Below are 20,534 nucleotides of genomic sequence, written 5' to 3' on the forward strand. Positions count from 1 at the left end.
AACAAAGAAACCCCACCCTGTTATCACCATAAACTCTTCAGGCCTGAAGTCAGTGTTGAAATACATCAGTGTTCACTTGCAACTGACTGTACTCTGGTAAGGACTCTGTATGTGGTGATGTGTCAACATTTAGTTCTGAATGAGTGTTAATTAGATGTCTTAGTGCAGAAATGATCTGTAACCCAATACGCTCACACAATGTGAAAGTCTCTCAGTGATTTCATTTGATAGCATATCCAGTATGTATTTCTCTAGGTTTGACTGCTTAATTCAGATATATAATGATATATAACAACTGTTAGATTTATGGTGTCCTGTTAGCTGGTGTCTACCTGACCCCAGCACAGGGCCTGGGAACTAGGCTCGTTTGTTCATTGTGATCTTCAGCAGAAACATGAACTCATGCTTTCCTTGATCCATTCTGCTCCAGGCCCCCTAAAACCAATTTGAGTAGTTGCGATGTCTGCTGTTGCTGTATTGGCACAATAGACAAGCCCAGTGCACAGAGGAGCCCTGGATTTCATTAGGAAACTGTTGGTAGCTTGCTTGTTGGTAGCTTGCTTTCTTTATAGCGATTGGTTTTGGTAAAGCGTACTCTCCTTTCTAGCCCAGTAGGGGTTTGTTTTGTTTTGTTTTGTTTTGTTTTGTTTTGTTTTGTTTGGGGGAAGATTCAGTTTTTAAGTTTTTGTTTCAGTTTTTTAAAAATCATGGCGTGTCTGTGTGTGTATGTGTGTGTGTGTACACGTGCACCATACATTTATCATTTTTACTTAATTTGTGTGTATGATGCTGGGGACTGAACTCAGGGCGTCTCACATTTTAAAGAAATACTGTCCTTCTGAGTTACACACCCAGACACCATATGCTTTTTAACCATTTTTAAGTGTACAATTCCAGGGCATTAAAAATGTTCACACTGCTGTATAGCCATCATTTCCACACATCTCCATTTTCTTTCCACCTGACCCTCTGCCCCATTAAACACTAACTTCCAGTTCTCTCTGCACAACCTGGCAGGCCCAGGCAGCCAGCATTCAACTTTGTTGTCCAGTCATAGATCAGGCATTATACTGTATTTATTCTTTTGCGATTGGCCATTTTCACCTATATAACACCCTCAAGAATCATCAGAAACTTTTCACTTTAAGGTTATTTTAAGTTAGGATTCAATCAGGTTAAAGCTGCTAATTCAAGAATCAACAATATCCCTAATTCTGTTTAAAAGTATTTTTGGATGTCAATGCAAACAGCAGGCAACATTTTAATTTTGCCTTTATTTTTGTTAAAAAAAAGATCAGAGTTTTGAGCTGGGATCATAGTTGAATGGGTAAAGTGCTTGCACAGAGACCTGAACTCAGACCCCCAGTAGCCACACCAAAATCTGGGTTTGAAGGAATCTGCCCCAGCACGCCCCAGCATGCCCCAGCATGCCCCAGCACGCCCCAGCATGCCCCAGCACGCCCCAGCATGCCCCAGCAAGCCCCAGCATGCCCCAGCATGCCCCAGCACTAGAAACAGAATGGGAAACTCCACAGGCTTACTGGCCATTCAGTCTGGCCTAAGCAGTGAGCTACACTTTCTCAAAAAATAGGATGAAGGTGTAATTGAAAATGACACTTTATATCAACTTCTGGCCTCCAAGAGGCACCTACACAACTTGAGTGCATATTCATACACACACAGACACACACACTCACACACATACACACAGAAAGAGAGAGACAGACTGACACACACAGAGACATGCACACATACAAACACACAGGTACACAGACACACACACAGAGACACAGTATGCACACACATTTTTGAGGTTTGGTTTAGAGAAAAAAAAACATTGCAATATTTTAAAACATTTTCCATCACTATAAAATAAAGATGGGAAAAATAACATACCCACTCAGGATCTTACCCTAGGAAAAACTAAATAAAACTTTCTCTCTGCAATTCAAATTTTATGTTAATTAGCACATTTCCCCTCATATAAAGAGAACTGTACCGCCCCCTCTATGGTGGAAATGCCCCCCAGGAGCCAGTCTGAAGAATAAGAGCAGCTGGTTTCCCAAAAGTAGAAAGCCACGAGATCAATGGAGTTGTTACTACTAATTGCTGAGAGCAAATCTGCAGATGCCATTCCAGCTGGGGAAATTATACTTCAGACCACTGTCCATTGGCTCTGTTGTCAGCAATAACAGGCAAGAAGGCCTGCTTCTCCTACACAATAGACAGTGCATTCTAATATGATTTAATTGATTACAGAGCTTGGGCTGTGGAGGAACAGTACTGTAATATTGAGTTTTGTGCTAATGAAAACTAGAGACATAAATAGGGCCTGAATATATGCTTTCCTAATGGCATTCATTCATGGGGGCTTCACCTGTAACTTCAAATCTTGGTAGTAATTGGCATATAGGATCCACTGGTCTCAGGCCCCTTTGTGAATACTCTGCGACAACCCTGTTTGACTGAATTCTTCATGAAAAGAACAAAAAGGATAACTCAAAAAGGATTGGATTCACACAGTAAAAGGAAATGTTAAGGTCGCCATTTTAAGTGCCCTTTGAGTGCTATGGTGTTATTTGTCAACAACCTAGGATCACCTAGAGTTGGAGGGGAGTTTCAATGAGGAAATGTTTACGAGAGATTGTATTAATCGGGTTTATTGAGATGGAAATGCCTGGCACCATCTATGGTATGGGCCCAGGACAAGTGAGAAAGGGAGAGCAAGGTGACACCATTGTGCATTGCTACATTGCTGCCTGCTCTTGACTGTGACTGCAACTTACCTAACAAGCCTAAGCTCCTGCTCCCTTGAGCTCCCTGCAGGGATGGCTGTACCTGGAGTTGTGAACCAAATAAGCCCTTTCTCCCTTGCCTTACCTCTTTTATTTTAATTTTTATATAATGTGTCTTGGTGTACTGCCTACATGTATGTCTGTGTGAGGGTGTTAGATACTGGAGTTACAGACAGTTGTGAACTGCCATGTGGGTGCTGGGAATTGAACCGGATCCTCTGGAAGAACAGCCAATGCCCTCAACTCCAGCAAGGGAGCACCATGTTGCTTTTATCAAAGTAATTTATTACAGCAGGAGAAGATAAAATAAAGACAATATCCCATGGGATATTCAGTAGAATAAAGCAACAGTAGCAACAGAAACAGGCAATCAAAACAAATGCTCCCATTCACCGGGATGGTCAGTAGTGACTGGTAACCTGACAGAGTTGAAAACTCACCTGGACGATGGGCCTCTGGTGATGCAGGTGGACAGTTATTTCAGTTATGTTAATTAGGGTGAACATGCTCAACCCCTGAAGGTTGTTGCACTATTCCCTGCGTGAAATCCGGGCTGGGTAAGAGAGGAAAGAGATCTGAGCAGAGGCATGCTTTCATGTTGGATACTTTGTAGCCAGATGCTTGGAGCTCCTGCGCACTGTGCCCCCAACCCTTTTTCCGAACTCAACCCCTTTACCACCCCACCCCCACTCTTGACTTGTGAACCAGAGTAAATCCTTACTCTCCTGGGTTAGTCTTGTAACAATATTAGTCACAGCAAGGAGAAACTAAGACACCCAGTTTTAGTTGCCCCTTCAAAAAAATAAATGAAAGTGAAATAAAACTGAATAATAAAAGAAACAATAGCAGGTATTTCTGTTGATTATCTACAGTTACAACTCTATCTACAGTTGATCACTCACAGGAATATCTATTGATTAATTGTCTTCTCATTTGTAACACTAAATGATTCTTGTGTTATTTTGACCAATTCTATATATCTGGTGTTTTATGGGATACTTTCACGTATCCTGGATTTTCTAACATGAATATAACATACCTGTGGCACATTTCTTGCTGACCAGTCTTAAATTTGGAATCTTTTAATACACCTAACTTGATATGACCCAGATTGTCTCTCCTTAAGTCTCCCAAAGATAGCTAAGCTGCTTAAGGGATGAATTAACTCTATTAGGTCACTAGGGTGCTCTGCGGCACTTTATTGCTGAACACACCACACTGGTAATGTTTTTCTCACCAATTCCCTGATCAGGTAGCCTATTTTTAATATTAAAATCTCTCAGAACCAATGTCATATCTTTCCAGAAGGTCAGAATTTTAGAGCAGTGTATTAACAATGTACTAAGGAATCACTGACTCATCCGGCCTGCTTCAAGTTCTCACCCAGTGCTAACGTCACCTAATTGCTCATGGAAGAAAGGCTCAGTCCTTTCTATGAAAACTTGAAAAATTAGCTTATATATTTTCATGAGAAAGTATATTTTAGAATGTTGACATTTTGTGTGTAAGCACCTTCTTTCAATTCTAATTTCTTATATGACATAAGTCCCACATCAGCCTTTTCCTTGCTACTCTGTTCCACAGTAAACAAACGGTCTTTGAGGAGACTTGCTCATTAGCTCCTTTCATTACAAGGAAAACATGTAATGAAAGGTTAAGTTCAGGGAAAATATGTATGTGCATACCATCTTGGCCATATCAAAACCCATGTTCAAGATTGGTGAACTGGCTGGTTTTGTGTCAACTTGACACAAGCTGGAGTTATCATCGAGAAAGGAGCCACCCTTGAGGAAGTGCCTCCATGAGATTCAGATGTAAAGCATTTTCTCAATTAGTGATCAAGCGGGGAGGGCCCAGCCCATTGTGGGTGGGGTCATTCCTGGGCTGGTAGTCTTGGGTTCTATAAGAAAGTAGGCTGAGCAAGCCAGGGGAAGCAAGCCAGTAAAGAACATCCCTCCATGGCCTCTGCATCAGCTCCTGCTTCCTGACCTGCTTGAGTTCCTGTCCTGACTTCCTTTAGTGATGAACAGCAGTGTAGAAGTGTAAACTGAATAAATCCTTTCCTCCCCAACTTACTTCTTGATCATGATGTTTGTGCAGGAGTACAAACCCTGACTAAGACAATTGGCAGGGTGGTGCAGGCTAGTAACCTCAGGTGCCTAAGATTGGAGGGTCTTCAAATCTAAGGCCAGGTAGTACTACAAAGTGAGTTCAAGAGTGGCTTGGAATTCATAGTGAGTTCAAGGGTAGCCTGGGGAACTTAAAGAGACCCCATGTCAAGTAAAATATTACTTAAAACGTTGCAATGTAGCTCAGTGTTAGAACGTTTGCCGGGCATGGGCTAGGCCCTTGTTTTACTGCCTAATAGCAGAGAAAAGAAATCAAGTGTTTTCTAGACTTCATATGAGTAGAAGGAGCTTATTGTTTTCATTTACAGAATTCATAACATTTTTATTTTCAGAAATGCAAACTTATTTATTTTTTGTTGTCATTTTAGTATTTTTACATATATAAAATGTGGCTGTGCTTCTGTTGGCATCTCATAGATGTTTTCTATTGGTATCCTCATAACTATTTGCCTTATATAATCCTCTCGAGTCTTTATTATTGTTCTTAAGGCTTTCTAGTAATCGCAGTAAGTAATCCATGACATAAAAATGCTGTTACGCTGGGGCTCAAAAATATAATTATACTGATACATGTCAAGTGACAAATTAAATTTCCCAAAGCTGTTTGTAGGTAAGTTGTTGGTAAATGCATGATATTAGCATTATTGTATGCTTTCTTCATTGTGGATTGGTACTTTCTTAACAAAGAGAATCTCCCTAAGGAAAACGTTTTTTTCTTTGTTTAAGTTAGCAAGATGGCACCCTTTCTGCGGGTGCCTGGGACTGTTGATTGCTTTGGTGAATTCCGTATTCAAATCACTTGTCTATTTCTGACTCTTCATCTCTTCCTGGTTTTGTCCCGAAGTGATATGCCTCAAGTAGATGCAAGAAAAGGTTACATAGGGTGTACTCTTTAGGACTGCAGCCATATGGTGGCTGTGCACTAGCATCCATGGGAAAGCTCACCTTGGATGTAAAATGTCAAAATTTGTGTGTTTGATTGTATTGCAGCTAAAGAGAAAGCCTTATGTGATCTGTTCACATGACCATTATTAACTAATAGATAGTCTACTACAATATTCTAGAATTCTGTATTTGTCCAGTAAGTGCATTCATAGAACCTAGAGATTTGATTCAGTGGAAGAACACATACCACATACTTTATATGCTGTGTGCTTAAGGATCAGGGTTCATTACAAAATAAGTATATGGAGATATATGTATATATGTACATATACATATATATGTGTAAATATATTAATGTATATATTACACATTCAAAATTACTTGAAGAACAATTTCTTCCTTATAAGGGCTTGATGTTTTTATTCGTTTTATTTGCATTTACTAATTATATAAAATAATGGCTTATGACATTTTCATGCATGTGCATGGATCATACTCATGACTCTGATGCCACTGTATGTCCCCTTGACCCTCCCACAGCTAATCCAACTCTTTCTAAATAGTACTCACCTTACTTCCATTCCTTTCTGTCTAGGTTGTTATGCATTATTGTTATTGCTTTGAGAGAAGACCCAGGTAGCAAATGAGGCTGGCCTTAAACTCGTTTTCCTCCTGCCTCAACCCCTTGGTGTATGCCACTCTCAGTTCTGACTTGAGCTTTTCAAGTACTCTGTTTTGTTAGATGTTCTATGGGTAGGCACACTTTGTGCTGTGAATTTCAGGTCCAGCTCTGTCAGAATAGAAGAGATGGTGCCTTGGGATGCCAGTAAATGTTCTGCAGCATGATATTTACAGTTTGTTTTGAGCTGTGTGTAAGACAACCATCCAGCACATACTTCCTAGCCACTCCAGTTCAGTGTATGTGTCTGACAGAGGGGAAACTTAGCCTGGGGGTGTCAACATGAGTTGCCTTTGTGTGTGCTATGAGTCACCGCAATTTTAAGGTTGAGACCTTACATTCCTAAACTGAGAAAGTGAAATTATCTGAAAAGAAGACATACACACAAGTAAGCTTTAGTCATTGTGTCAAAATTTAAAATCTCTGAAGGTTTGGAAGGATGAGGAGATAAAAAATGTTAAGTTTAATCACTTCTTTCTGACTTGGAGTGGCTTGCTTGTTATGTCACATGACTACTCTATCAACTGATCAGTAGTCAACATTTGCAGTAAGTTAATGGACTTAATATTTGCTGAGTCTTGTGATAAAGCAAGAGCGATAAATGGAAGCTGGAATCTTTGTTTCAGTCTTTTACTCTTTATAAATATTTATCATAGGCAAATTCCTGTTGGTGATTGGTTATTGAGAAGGAAAACAGGGACATGTTTGTAATTCTTAGAAAGAATGTAAGACCCTCTAAAGAAATTTTAAAATGTGAGGGAGAATATTTCTCTCTCTCTCTCTCTCTCTCTCTCTCTCTCTCTCTCTCTCTCTCTCTCTCTCCCTCTCCCCTCCTACTCCCTCCTTTTTTTGTTCAATAGATATTATAGAGCATGCCTCCCACATATCAAGACACTTCTGACATATGAGCAAATAAAATAGGAGGAAAACAAAAACCTTGTAGAGTTAGACACCAAACAATAAATCTAGTAGGTAAATTATGTATAAGAAAGTAGAAGCATTTTTTTCTATAAGTAAAACAAGGTAAATGCGATCGCAACCATTGATAGGCAGGGACAGGTCAGTTTTATACCTGAGATGTTTGCAGAAACATCATTAAAATGTTTGAGTAAAAACTTAAAAGTAATGATGTTTGTGTGTAGAAGAATAAAAGAAGGTGGTTCCTGGTGTCTGCACCAATGAGCTTGAAAAGTTGGATCTGAAGCACTTGTTTATGAGAAGAGACAGGTCCTAGGAAAAATGAGCAAGTAGAGACTGGATGGCAGAAGGAATTCTAGAAAGTGAGACTTAGGAAGTGCAGGCAATGGGTAAGGAATAAATATCTAGTGATATCTTGAAATTCAGGCTGGCAAAGCTAACAGCCAGGGCATAATCATCTGTACTAAATGCTCCCGAAGTAGAGAAAGATGTGTCTGAGAATAGACGGTGTGATCTGGCTGCTGGCAGTCTTAAAGCGTAGTGTTAGTGGAGTAGGGGCATATGCAGGGTTAAGAGAGAAGTGGAATGGCGAAATTGGATTCCATATGCTCATCATTTTCTAGACTAAATTGTCTGCTATGGAGAATACAATCGACAGGAGCTGGCACATCAAATAGAGTCAAAGGCAAGACATTATATCATGTGTGAAGAGTAGGAATTACAGTAGTGTCCATGTGCCTTAGTTACTTTCTCATTGCTATGAACAAGGACCTGAGAGGAAGTAATGGGAGAGAGGACTTATCTTGGCTCTGGTTTCGGGGGTGGGTACAACTCATCAGGGCAGGGGAGGGGTGGTGTCTGGGGACTCTGCCCATGGAGGTGGGAGTTTGCAGTTCTCTCTGACGGACCAGAGAGCAGAGAGGTGTGCGGGCAGTCAGCTTACCTTCTCCGTTTTCTTCTATAAGTCCATCAAATTTGCAGTCTGTGATATAGTGCTAACCAAAGTCACGCTCCATCTTACCTATAAATTAATCATCTATGGAGCATATCATTGACATATCAGAGGTTGCATCTCTGAGCTTGAAGCTCGTCATTAAAATTTATAATTCCTTCAGCTTCAGGTCTAACAGGATATACACTTCCTGCTGAACCAAAAGGTTACTCTGATGATCTTGACTTCTCGTCCTTTCAAGGCAGGCTGGCTGCCACTGAGGTTTCTGGAGGCCAGCCTGCCAAAGCTACATTCATTTCCAGAGAAGAAAGAAACATTTAAATAGTGGGTTTCTTGACTTCTATTGTTCTTCCATTCTACTATTTACTTTTTACTGTGGATAGGTGATGAAAAAAATGTGTCACAATTTTGAGATACTCTGAGGCAAATTTCAGAGTTGCAGCAGCCAAGTCCACAAAATAGCACTATATGAATAAATGTGAAATTATCTGTTTTATTGGGTCCTCGTTGTACATCTGTTATGCCTTTTGGCAAACAATGAATATTGTTAGTACAGCTCTCTCTCTCTCTCTCTCACACACACACACACACACACACACACACACACACACACACACATCCACACACCAAACTTAACAAAGATGAAATTACCGACTTGGAAGTCATTGTGGTGCTTCCTGACTTATAGAAATTGCAGCACCCATGACTGGCAAACAGAAAGTCTCTGCTTTTGAATAGTAGAAACATCAGTTGTATACAAAGGTTTGTCCTGCCTTATGTTTTGTAAACTGACCTCTGGAGGGACTTGGACTCATGTTGCTAAAAGTTCATGCCCAACTCAGTTGTGAGCTATGTAACTTCAATTAACTTCTTCAATTAACTTCTCTATGCCTCAATTTTCTCCTCAGTAAAAATAAAGCTGACTAGATACTAAACTGGGTGAGACTTGTTAGTATAGTGTCTGATGCTATATAAACATCCATAAATCAAGTCTCTGTCGATCACACAGTAAGCGTAACCTTCCTATTAACGTAAGCCAGAGCAATCTAAAGCACACTACTTAGCTTTAAGAAGTGATGATGGATTTAAAAGGAAGAAACCCAAGACCCTTGTTAAGGTCTTGGAAGGAATGATGTTTCTAATAATGGGGCCATACTGATAGCAACACAAACGTCACTCCTCAAATTATGAGAAGGGTGTAAGTTCAGCAGGACAAGAACATGTATATAGGAGTCTCAGATAGTCCATGTATTTTTAATATGAATCCGTGTGAGCCAGAGGGAAAGAATATAAATGAATCTTACTGAAAATATAACATTTCAGCTAGACAGACTTCTTTGCAACTGTGGTGATTGATCTTGGTTGTCAATGTTGACACAGCTGGAAGGAGGAGACATCAAGTGAGGAATTCCTTTTCATCATATTGGCTTACCAATGTCTGTGATATATTTTCTTCATACCTAATTGGTGTTTGAGGACCCAGTCTAGTGTAAACAGAACATTCCCTACATAGGTCACTGTAGACAGTCCCTTCCCTGCATAGGTCACTATAGACAGCCCCTTCCCTATATAGGTAACTGACTGTAGATAGTCCTTTCCCTACAAAGGTGGGGCTGGACTATTTAAAACAGTAAGGTACCTGAATGTGAGACTAGGAACAATCCTGTAAGCAAACTTCTGTGTGTTCTACCTCAGTTTCTGCTCATGTTTCTCTACCCTAATCTCCTTCAGAGATGGGCTGTGACCCAGTCATGTGAGCTAAGAGGAACCCTTTTCTTTTCCACATTGTTTGTGGTCAGTGTCTTATCACAACAGGAAGCAATCTAACACAGCAGAGAAGACTCCAAATGTCTTGTCCTCAGACTGAGCTTACTCTGTCCCTTCTGTCTTTTCTCTCAGCACATCCCTGTTTGAATTAGTTTCTTTTATCACTTAGATTTTGGCTTAGTGTCATCTAAGATTGTCATCACTCTACCTATACACAATACACTTTGAATCTCGCATCTTAGCCTTTTAAAAAACTGTTGTCCCAATAGCAGGTATTTTTCTACTAACCTTTCTTTAAAACCACCAACCTCCTTCACAATTCTATCAATGTAATAATGACAGCAGGACACTTGAGTCTATTCCACAGCTGCAACTCCTACATTTGGTTGGGAGTACAGCAGTTTCAAAAAAGTATGTGCTCAGTAAATGCATGTAGGTGGGGGTTTTGTGGAATCTTTAATTATCAATAACAACAACAACAAAACCTGAGCTCTTCATTAGTATGTACTATATAGTTCTATATTGTTTATAAATTTTCATATTATCTTAATAAAATTGAAATTAACATATTGGCTTTTTACATAATCATAAACTATCACACAGGGTTACTCTTGCAAGAGTCCATTAATGCCACTTCTGGTACTGTTTTTGACATTGAGCTAAATACCAACCAATCATATTTGAGATGCTCATCATATGAATATAAATATCAATTATATGATATTTGCCATTAAAGCATGCAGTAGGTAAGAAAATATGCTTCATCTCAATACCTTACTGTCATTCTGAATTTTTAGCACCAAGATCTGTCATTATTGGTAAATAGCTCAGAGTTGTGTCTGTGAAGGAATCCATGAATCAGGAAACTATCAGTAGCAGTATAAACAAACAAACAAAAATACATCACTCTTGGAAATGAAAACCAAACTTTTAAACTAAAGATAGTGACAATATGAGGAGTGAAGGGATTATCTTTCCTAGCAGCAAGCTACAGCTAAACAGCAAGTGCAAGCGAAGCTTCTCCATTGCTTCTTATCCATCTCCCTCCTGACCAGAGAGGGACTGAGATGCCACACCTGTCCCATGTTTGGTCCAAGCCAGGAAACAATTTGAGTCAAATCTGGTATTGAGTTGGTATAGTCTTATGAAGGAGGTTTGCAGTCTCCAGGTGCCTCTAGAAAACGTAGAAGTTAAGTTGATTTTGCTCAAGAGCATTGCTTTAGATTTCATAGGAAGACCCTACAGCTGTAGATGGTACCACTTGGGACTCAGACTGCTACTCTCAGGTAGGCTTAGAGCTCTTACCATGTTGACCTTAAAGAAGAAAGCACAAAAATCATCAAGAATGGTGATATAGGGGATAGTTAGGATTGTGAAGCAGTCAAAAAAGCAAATTTCACACAACAAAAAACTCAAGGAGAGGCTAGTGTTTTGTTTATACACATAGGTGACAGACATAAAAGCAGAGAAACTGAAGAGAAGATACAGCCCTAAATCAATCTGAGTTAATGAAGTTTTCCTGTAAGCATTAACACAGAGTTACAATGAGATTTCTGAAAATAAATACAGATGCTCCTGAGATGCCCTACTGGTAGACATTAGGCTCAACTTGCATTTTTGAACTGTACAATTGGCAATGTGAGTGTGAAGATGGAGAAGAAGAATATGCCTAGGTGAACATACAGTGTGTCTGCAAGGACAAAAGCTACAAGCAACCAACTCATCGAGGAGACATTTTATAATGAACCTGTTCAATAGTTATGGAAATGACTGCCAGATGTTCTCATCTCAAGACAACTCCAGGCACGATGACCCAGAAAGCCCATATGGTAGGGAAGGCAAAAGCTTAACTGGATAGATAACTTTTCTCTGCTGCGTAATTCCCTGCTCCCAGAAGGAAGAAGGTTAAGTGTGATGAGTCCATTAGAAGTATGTCTTTCAAAAACGCAGCAACTCTGGACACTAAACCTTCTAGTATTTAACAGTGTCTATCTTGGGATGGGAGAATTCAAGGACATGGCCATGTTTCTCTTTCCATGGCAGGTATATATGTCTCCCATAGCAACTATTTTGTGAGTTTATAGTCTTAGGCAGAGAGTGAGCTCCTAAGAAGAGCAGCTCAGTCTCATTTTAGAAAATAGAGGTTAGTGGATTGCTGTAAATATTCAAAAGATCATCAACAGACATTGGTGAGGTGATATCTAAAGACTGCTGAATTCTTTTGCACTGTTTCTTTTTATTTTATTTTGATTTGTTTTTCAAGACAGGGTTTCCCTATGTAGCCCTGGATGTCCTGGAACTCATGCTGTAGACCAGGCTGGCCTCGAACACACAGAGATCCACTTGCCTCTGACTTCTGGGAGTCTGCTAAACTCTTTAAACCTATAAACACCATCAAAATTATTATTCTGTGTAAAAGTTAAACTTGGTCACTAGCAATGGACTTTTTCAATTTTACTTCTTTTAAAAGAGAATGAAGAAGCCAAAATTTTGTGTCCTGGGAACATTCTCTTCCTGACGTGATGACGATCTTAATGACAGGATCTCTGTTTTGATTTTTGAATTATTTATTTATTTAATGTATATAGCTATTTGGTCTGCATGTCTGTTTGTCTGTACATGTACTTGTGTACCATGTGAGTGCTGGTGCCCAAGATGCCAAAAGGAGACAATAGTTCCTGTGGGACTCGAAGTACAGATGGCTGTGAGCAGTCATGCCTTTGCTAGGAATGGACCTGGGATTCTCTAGAAGAAAAGCCAGTATTATAAAGCATTGAACCATCTCAATATGTCTAGTTAAAAATAATAATGATGATGATGAGTTTTTTGTAGAGTGATAAATAATATTAGCTTTTATCATTAATTCATGAATAATTTCATGCATATATATGATCAATTTTTATCAACCCTCATACACACCCTTATAACCTCACCAATTCCTCTTGCCCATTGATGCAATTCCCCCAACAAAGCTCTCACATACTTTCATTTCCCCCTGCCTCACTGCCTGACCTCCATAAGTGTGTGTGCGTGTGTGTGTGTGAGAGAGTGTGTGTGTGTGTGTGTGTGTGTGTGTGTGTGTGTTGCACTGAGTTTCATTAGAGTTGCTCCCTTGAGCATGAGTCTGGAGTTATTTACTGGAACATGGGCAACATATCAATTGCTAACGAAAGTGACATATGCCTACCCTGGTGACCATTACCTTCTCCTAACTCTTGAATGGATGTAGCCCTCACAAAGCCCTCTTGAATGAATGAGGAAATAGCGATAAGTCTAGTCCTGCACAGTGCTAGTACAGGTAGCCGTATCTGCCATGAGTTCATTGGCAGTTGGTTGTTATTAATGGAGAAACTCAAAACTGATTAACAGATAGAAAATAAGCAACTTTGAAGTCCTGAGTCTGACCTGAGGAATCCGGAAGCATCTGTATCACTGCTTCGATGGCTCAGAAACACTGGAGAAGAAGAGGGAGCAGAAAAAAACGTAACAGTTGGAGGATAAAGAAGTTAGCAGCAAGACATGGCCATTGCACCCATGAGAGACTTTCTATCTGCACTGAGGTGTCAACTGATCCTTTAGCACTTTAAATGCCCAAACTGGTGACAATGGGGACTAAGGTCTCCCCCCTCCCCACCTCCTACCCCCACCCCCATGGATTCTAACTGAACTTGATTATTTCCCAGTTTGGTGCTACAGATGTGAGAGGCTTTGAAACATCAGAAATCACCTCTGTGTTGGAAGATTTGTTTGTCCATTTTATATTTTGCTTGATCCAAAAATAATTGCAAAGAATTTCTAAGCCCCTCACACAGTACATTAACATCATAACACTATAAATAGGCCATTAATTTATGTCACAATACTGGGTTGGAGTACAACCAGTTTCTATTATTATGTAGTTCCTGTCTTACATACTTGCTAGCTTTTGGCTTCCAGAAATCAGTATTTAGTTAAGTGTCCAAAGGAAGGGAAGTGGATGAAGAGGTTCTTATTAGCGTTTTTTAATTAACTTGTTTCTTTATTTTGAGTTGGCATCTCATTACTTAACCCAGTCTAGAGAAACATGGTCCTTCTGCCTCTGTCTCCTGGGTGATGACATTAGAGACACCTGCCACTTTGGCCAGCCAAAATTTAGATGAGGTTGGACAAAGTAAGAAGTCCTGTGCCGTCGTCTGATAGGTGCATTCCGTCTGCAAACTCCGTGTACTTCATAAGACTTGGCAGTACGCATTCCTTCGTGTGGAAACACTAGAAATATAATCCCATTCACCGAGGAAGTCATATGGCTCCTTCTTAAGTCCTAGCCCCCTTATCTACAGGAAGAATTTGGACTCAATTATTGTATTCTGTGAATTCTAACATGCTAATAACTCAGCAAGGCTTTAAAATGTCTCTCTCTATATTACTATGACAATTCACATTCCTATTTTGGTGATGGTTTCTCACTGCAAGAAACAGGCCAGAGTCATTTTGAGCTCCATTAAATCCATTGCTTTATAAAGCTATGATGACTCTATGCCCTAATTAAATGGTCATATCTCTCTGTCTTGCATCTTGTTTATACAGATTGATTCTAGGTAGGACTAATGGGTGCTTTTCGATCTGTACTGTGCAATATTATGTGCGATGGTTATTATGATTATATGAGTTATTATTTATGGCATAGCATGCCTTGTTTTTGGCAGGGAATGGGAAATGGTTTCTCAATGAAAGGACAGTAGATTTAGTCTTTGGGAGATGGCTTCATCTAAAACAGAAGCTGTCAGGCACGCCATGTGCCTGTTACTATAGAATCTGAGAGACCCTCCCAGCTGTTTACACTTCGGGTAGAAAATGGCAGTTTGACTAAAACCAAGAGTGTGATGCTGGCATCTGCGAAGAAGCTTCCTGTGGAGCATGCCCAGTGCAGGGAGTGCATCCTCCCTCCCCCATCATCCCCCTCCCGATCTCTAAAGATAAGGCTTGAACTTTACACTTGGAAATATCAGGGCATAATCTGGGGGTTTGTTTGCTTGTTTACTTTTATTTTTCTAAATGTCCTCTTGAAATTAATTTCTTTTAACAAGCCCAGTGCAGGGAAAAGACTCTTCAAGAGCGATATAATGCGTTGAGTTTAAACAAGTTAAAGGCAGTCTCTGCACTTGCACCTGTCTTTATTTCGAAAGCAATAGAAATTATTAGATTGTGTGTGTGTGTGTTCCCTCTTGAGATGGGAAAATAAGATTCTCCTCAGACAGAAGTCTGCTGGGGCTGGGAGTGAGAGCCCCAGAGGGAGAAGGGGACTGAGAAGAGGGGCTTCTTAGAGCATGGAGAGCAAAGGTGCTAGGATTCTCCAGGGCTCCGCGCGCTCTGAGGATCTGTGCCCCGGGCTGCAGCTGCGGAGGATAAAGGCGCGACCCGGCTCATGAAGGCCACCTGGATCAGGCTTCTGAAAAGAGCCAAGGGAGGAAGGCTGAAGAGTTCGGACATCTGTGTAAGCAAGCGAGAGGGCTTTTTGTTCCCGGGGAGACAGTGTTTTCTTTGCTTTTCCGTTGTTGCAGCAAGTGCCTGCAGAGAGGGTGGTTTGATTTAGTTAATGCGCTCATGATTGCATGAGAGGGAGCTAGGGAGATTCCAGACATTTTTCTGAGCTCCCTTTCCTGCGCTGTAATTTATTGCCAGAGGAAATCTCTCAAGCAGGTGTTGTCGTCGGTAGCCAGCTCTCATGAAATATCTGTGTACAGGTATTTTTAAATATATTTCTGAGCGAGGGAGGGGAGCAGGCTGGTGTGTTTTGCCATATTGTTTGAGAAGGTAGCAGGTGAAGAATGATGTAGAGAAACATCCTTAAGATGATAATGGGAGTTGTATCACGGCAGCAAGATTACAGAGGGTTGAAGTTTGTAACTCATCAGACTTCCTTTGATGCGTTTTGTTGGTCTCTCTGGGTGTAAATACTTGTTCCAGCCCTCAGGCTGGTGTTGGGAGTTATCCTTGAAATGTATCAATGTCCTTCAGCTCTGCACTGCACCGCACGGTTGGTTTAATGATAGAAGAACTGGTAGAGGCTTCCAGAAAGGATACTTTCTGGTAAATGAACCTGGGGAAGGGTTAGTGTCTTGTTATACACAGCTTACCTTAATGAAGAATGTGCGGGGCAAAGGGTGTTTTTTCTAGGTGGGTTGCTGCCAAATGGATTATTTTCTCACCTTTTCAGGAATTTACAGCCTATTCCAGGAAGCAACCTGCCATATCAGTGAGGCTTTTCCAGTGCACCCATCACTCACTGGATCTATTTAATAATATCCGTTCTCCTCTGCAGGGTTCGGCAGACTCCTACACCAGCCGCCCTTCAGATTCAGATGTGTCTTTGGAAGAGGACCGGGAGGCAGTACGTAGAGAAGCTGAGCGGCAGGCACAGGCACAGTTGGAAAAAGCAAAGGTAAAACCACATCTTTTGGGGGAGGAAGGGCACGGTGCCCCTGAGGGGCCTGCCTGTGGATGTACCCCCTGAATCTCCTGCCTGATCCACTGGAGTACACCATCAGCTGGCTTAACACAGGCATAATTGGGGGAAATGTGATGTTAATCTTTAATCTTTAATGTTCTCTAATGTAAGCAACTCATTTCCGTGGTGGGAGGTTAAACACAAACAAAAGGATCTCCAAACACACCGAGAGGAAAAACTGCGTGTAATACCAAAATATTTTACTTCATCTTGCCAGTGAACCATCTCAGTTTACAAAACAGTGTAGATGCTAATGTTTATTTCCCTAGCCTAAAACAACTGTTCTCATAAAGTTCACCTCATAGGTGGCTTACAGTGCTCTCCTTATATGTTTATTTATGCTACTTATGCAAAGGAAAGCAAGGAAGGCTTTCATTGATGAAACTGACCTCCTCTGGGGAAAGTTTTTCTCTTTGTTCTATGATGGAGTGTGTGCTCATGGAGGAGTAAATGAAAAGCTGTTCTGCAGCCTGCCAAGAATCCATCCCAGGCTGGACTTCACTCCGGCTGTGAACCTGTGACAGAGTTCACTAGCTTTATGATTGGAATTTTATTATCTTCTGCAGACATTTGAATAATAGCTCATTTGAAACCATAGATTGTTGTCCACAATCTATGAGGGTGTCTTGGTTTGTAACTTCTGAGGGAACATATTTCAAAAACAGTTACTGGTTGTCTTTAAAAAAAAAAAAATCACTACTATGAAAAAGAATAAGTAGGGCATTGATCTTGGTAGGAAAAGTCAGGGCCTTATCACAAGGTTTCTCTTAGTCTCTAGGAGGAGTAAATCTCTGTGTGTTGCTATGGGAATGGTGGCTTGGCTTGAATGCATGCACAGACCTTGTGTGATATTCATGGCCTCTAGGACAGCTGCTCTCATGGTTACCAAGCTACTGCTGGGAGACCTTGACTTCTAAAATACTGTACTTCTGCATTAACAGCTGGCAGGAAACCCGTCTCAGGGTCCCGCAGCCTTAACTGCTAGATAGACCTTAAGAACAGCTGTAGAGAGGGCTCTCTTTTCTGGCATCGGAAACTGAAAAGCAAAATATAAACTGGTGGCCATTAGCTTATCTGGTCTCTGCCACAAATTAGCCATTGGAAGAGACTATGAAGCCACAGTTAAAGAACTGCAAATAATGGATGCCTGGTAACATGAATGTACCACAAGGGTACACTGTCACAGATGTGTTTTGTGGTTGCCTGGTAACATGAATGCACCACAAGGGTACATTGTCACAGGTGTATTTTGTGATTCAGAACCCAACTCCACATTCTATCTTTTGCACCTGAACTTTAAAAAAAGTCAAGGAAAAGTTAGCAGTGTTTATTTCAAAAACAAAATTGTTCTACTTGCACCTAATTTATACTCATCAAATTTAAACTGTTTTCCATGGTCAGCCTTTTTTTTTTTTTTTTCCCCCGTACAACCCATTATGTTATAGATCTGATCATCAAAATCTTTAATTATCCATCCAGGGTATTTTTGTCTGTGGCTGTGCCCTGTTAAGTCAGAGACTCCCTGCCTTAGTTACAGAAAAGTCCAAGTATTTCACCCCTAGTGTGCATCAAATTATGGCTTCTAAGTCAAGGCAGGTTCACAGTCCTTGTCTCCCTGCCCAAAGAGACTCTAGATGAAAACAAGGTTAAATAAGAAAGGGCAAGAAAGATAATTTAAAGCAAAGGCAAAATAATGGGAGAAACTTTTTTCCTATGTTTAATCGAAATAGTTTATTTATATCTACTTGTCTGTCAAAGTGAGTCAGTACCTTAGACCTTGATTGTTCCAGTGACTAAATCTGTGGTGAAAATTTGAATTTGTTCTGATGAAATACAGAAGTAGTGAGAGTTGAGCATTTATTTCAGCTCATGCTAGGGTGGGTACTGTTTTTTAATTCTCTTATCCTTGAAGAGAGGATGCAAAAGCAGGATTAGAGCTGTCTACCTCTTTAGTTTATAATCATCTCTCAAATAGAATCATGTTACAAACTGGTGTCTTTCTTGACCAACGGATGACATTAATTCATATGTGTGATGTATGTCCTGGACTTGGTGCACGTCTGATTTTGGAGCCTGGTCCTACACAAGGAAGAGTGACCCTGCCTGGCAAAGAGTGAAATTAGAATCACTGCCTTCTGGAGTTAAATGACCTACAAAAGGTTATGTAACTGAGCAGTGATGTAGTCACTAGGACCCAGAATTTTCCATACCACTTTGTTTTGGCTCTCTGGGGTAGGATGTATTAAGTAGGCAGAGGGCAGACTTGTTTTTCAGGAAAGTTAGTGTCAATAGATGACTTTGGATTTTACCTTGATGTTTCTGTGTCCCAGATGCATTTTTGTCCAGTTCTGTCATCCTTTGCGTACACTGTACTGCTAAAGGTCATGCGGTTGGGATTGTTCTAAAAACAAATAATAAGAATTTAATTAGTTCTCACAGTAATCCCTTCTTTATGAAGTTGCATATTGAAATCTAATCTGTCCTTTAAAATTAGTTTGACATATGCTATAGAAATAAGTATTTCTCGGATGAATCAGAGAAGGATAAACTCTTGTGAAACTGTAATAAGGACAATTTTGTACTTAGGTGCTGTGGTGATTTCTGGTTCTCTTTATTGGTGGCTAACACTGGAACTCACTTTGTGCAATGTCTCAAATTTGTTCCCAGAGTCCAGACTGAATCCGCAGGGCAAATGATAGAAGGCGGGCTTAACAGAATGTGTTTAAGTTGTTAAGACTCTACCCTCGAGAAAGTATTAGTGCTGCTAAGGAAGTGTCCTATCTTAGGGGTGGGTTTCTTATTAGAGAAAGCTTGGCCCCTTTGCATTCTTGCCTTCTCTTTGTTCCTCAGCTATGGGTTGTTACTTTTTCTGTTGCTGGTCTAACATAGCCTGACCAAAGCAACTTAAGTTAGAAAGGGCTTAGAATCCAACAGTGTACCATCATGGTGGGGAAACCAAGGAGCGAAAGCTTGAAGCATCTCGTCACATCACACCCAATCCAGAACAAAGAGTGGTGGATCATATGCTAATGTCCATCTCTCTTTCCACATTTTAGGTAGTCCAAGATCCCAGCCAGGGATTGGTGACATCCACCATGGGTGGGTTTACCCACTATAAATAATTACTGTAATCCAGACAAACCCCACAGCTACACCCAGGGGCCCATCTCCTGGTCATTCTAGATTTTGTTAAGCTGACAACAGTAAGCACCGCAGTCCTCAACTGTGATGGCAAGCAGCCTGATTTCTCACTTTTTGATCTTAAGAAGTATAAGAGATACATTTATAATTTTTATTTAATAAAAAATGAAGAGACATGTGATTAATTCCCTATGATACCAGACATGACAGTTCATGCCTATAACTCTAGCACTTGGAAGGATTAGAGTTCAAACCCTGTTTGCATAACATTTTGGAGACTCTTTCTCCAAAGAATAAGATAAATGAACTGATTGGATGTTAAGTGTGTTTAGAGTTGCACTATCCTGACTATAATCAGCTTTAGGAGATTTTTTTCTATTTGCTTTATAAGGAATCCCAAGTACATTAAGTTATTCATCATCCCTTGTGACTCCACTACCCTGGAAAGACATCACTCAACTTTTTCTCTGGGTATCTGGTCTGGATGTTGAATATATTCCTATGGAATCAGGCTATAGCTAGTCCTTTGTGACAGCCTGCATTTTCTTACATAATGTTTTTATTGCTCATGCAATGGCTTCTATAATTACTATATTTTTTGATGTTAAAGAATACACTTTTATACATTTTGCAAAAACACAGGAAAACCAAGAAGGATGACCATCGTGTGGATACTTCATTCCTCCTTAGAATAAGGAACAAAATACCCATGAAAGGATATAGGTACAGAGACAAAATTTAGAGCTAAGATGAAAGGATGGACTATCCAGAGACTACCCCA

At 40.3% G+C, this 20,534-nt stretch overlaps 1 protein-coding gene across 7 annotated transcripts in view; it reads left to right on the forward strand.

Moving 5' to 3' along the window:
* Cacnb2 (calcium voltage-gated channel auxiliary subunit beta 2) overlaps positions 1-20,534 on the forward strand; it is a 355,154-nt gene that overhangs the window by 236,475 nt on the left and 98,145 nt on the right. For 6 of the 7 annotated variants that reach the window (XR_003843439.1, XM_021193405.2, XM_029536012.1 and 3 more), the window contains one exon: positions 16,427-16,546. Coding sequence is in view for 6 of the 7 variants with exons in the window: in XM_021193405.2 (XP_021049064.1) it covers positions 16,427-16,546 (120 nt within the window). In the remaining variant the exon portion in view is untranslated. Of the gene's footprint in view, positions 1-15,123; positions 15,599-16,426; positions 16,547-20,534 lie in introns of those variants that run through there. The other variant, XM_021193410.2, reaches the window with a different exon arrangement.

This window comes from Mus pahari, chromosome 3 (assembly GCF_900095145.1).
Source record: "Mus pahari chromosome 3, PAHARI_EIJ_v1.1, whole genome shotgun sequence".
Classification (NCBI taxonomy): domain Eukaryota; kingdom Metazoa; phylum Chordata; class Mammalia; order Rodentia; family Muridae; genus Mus; species Mus pahari.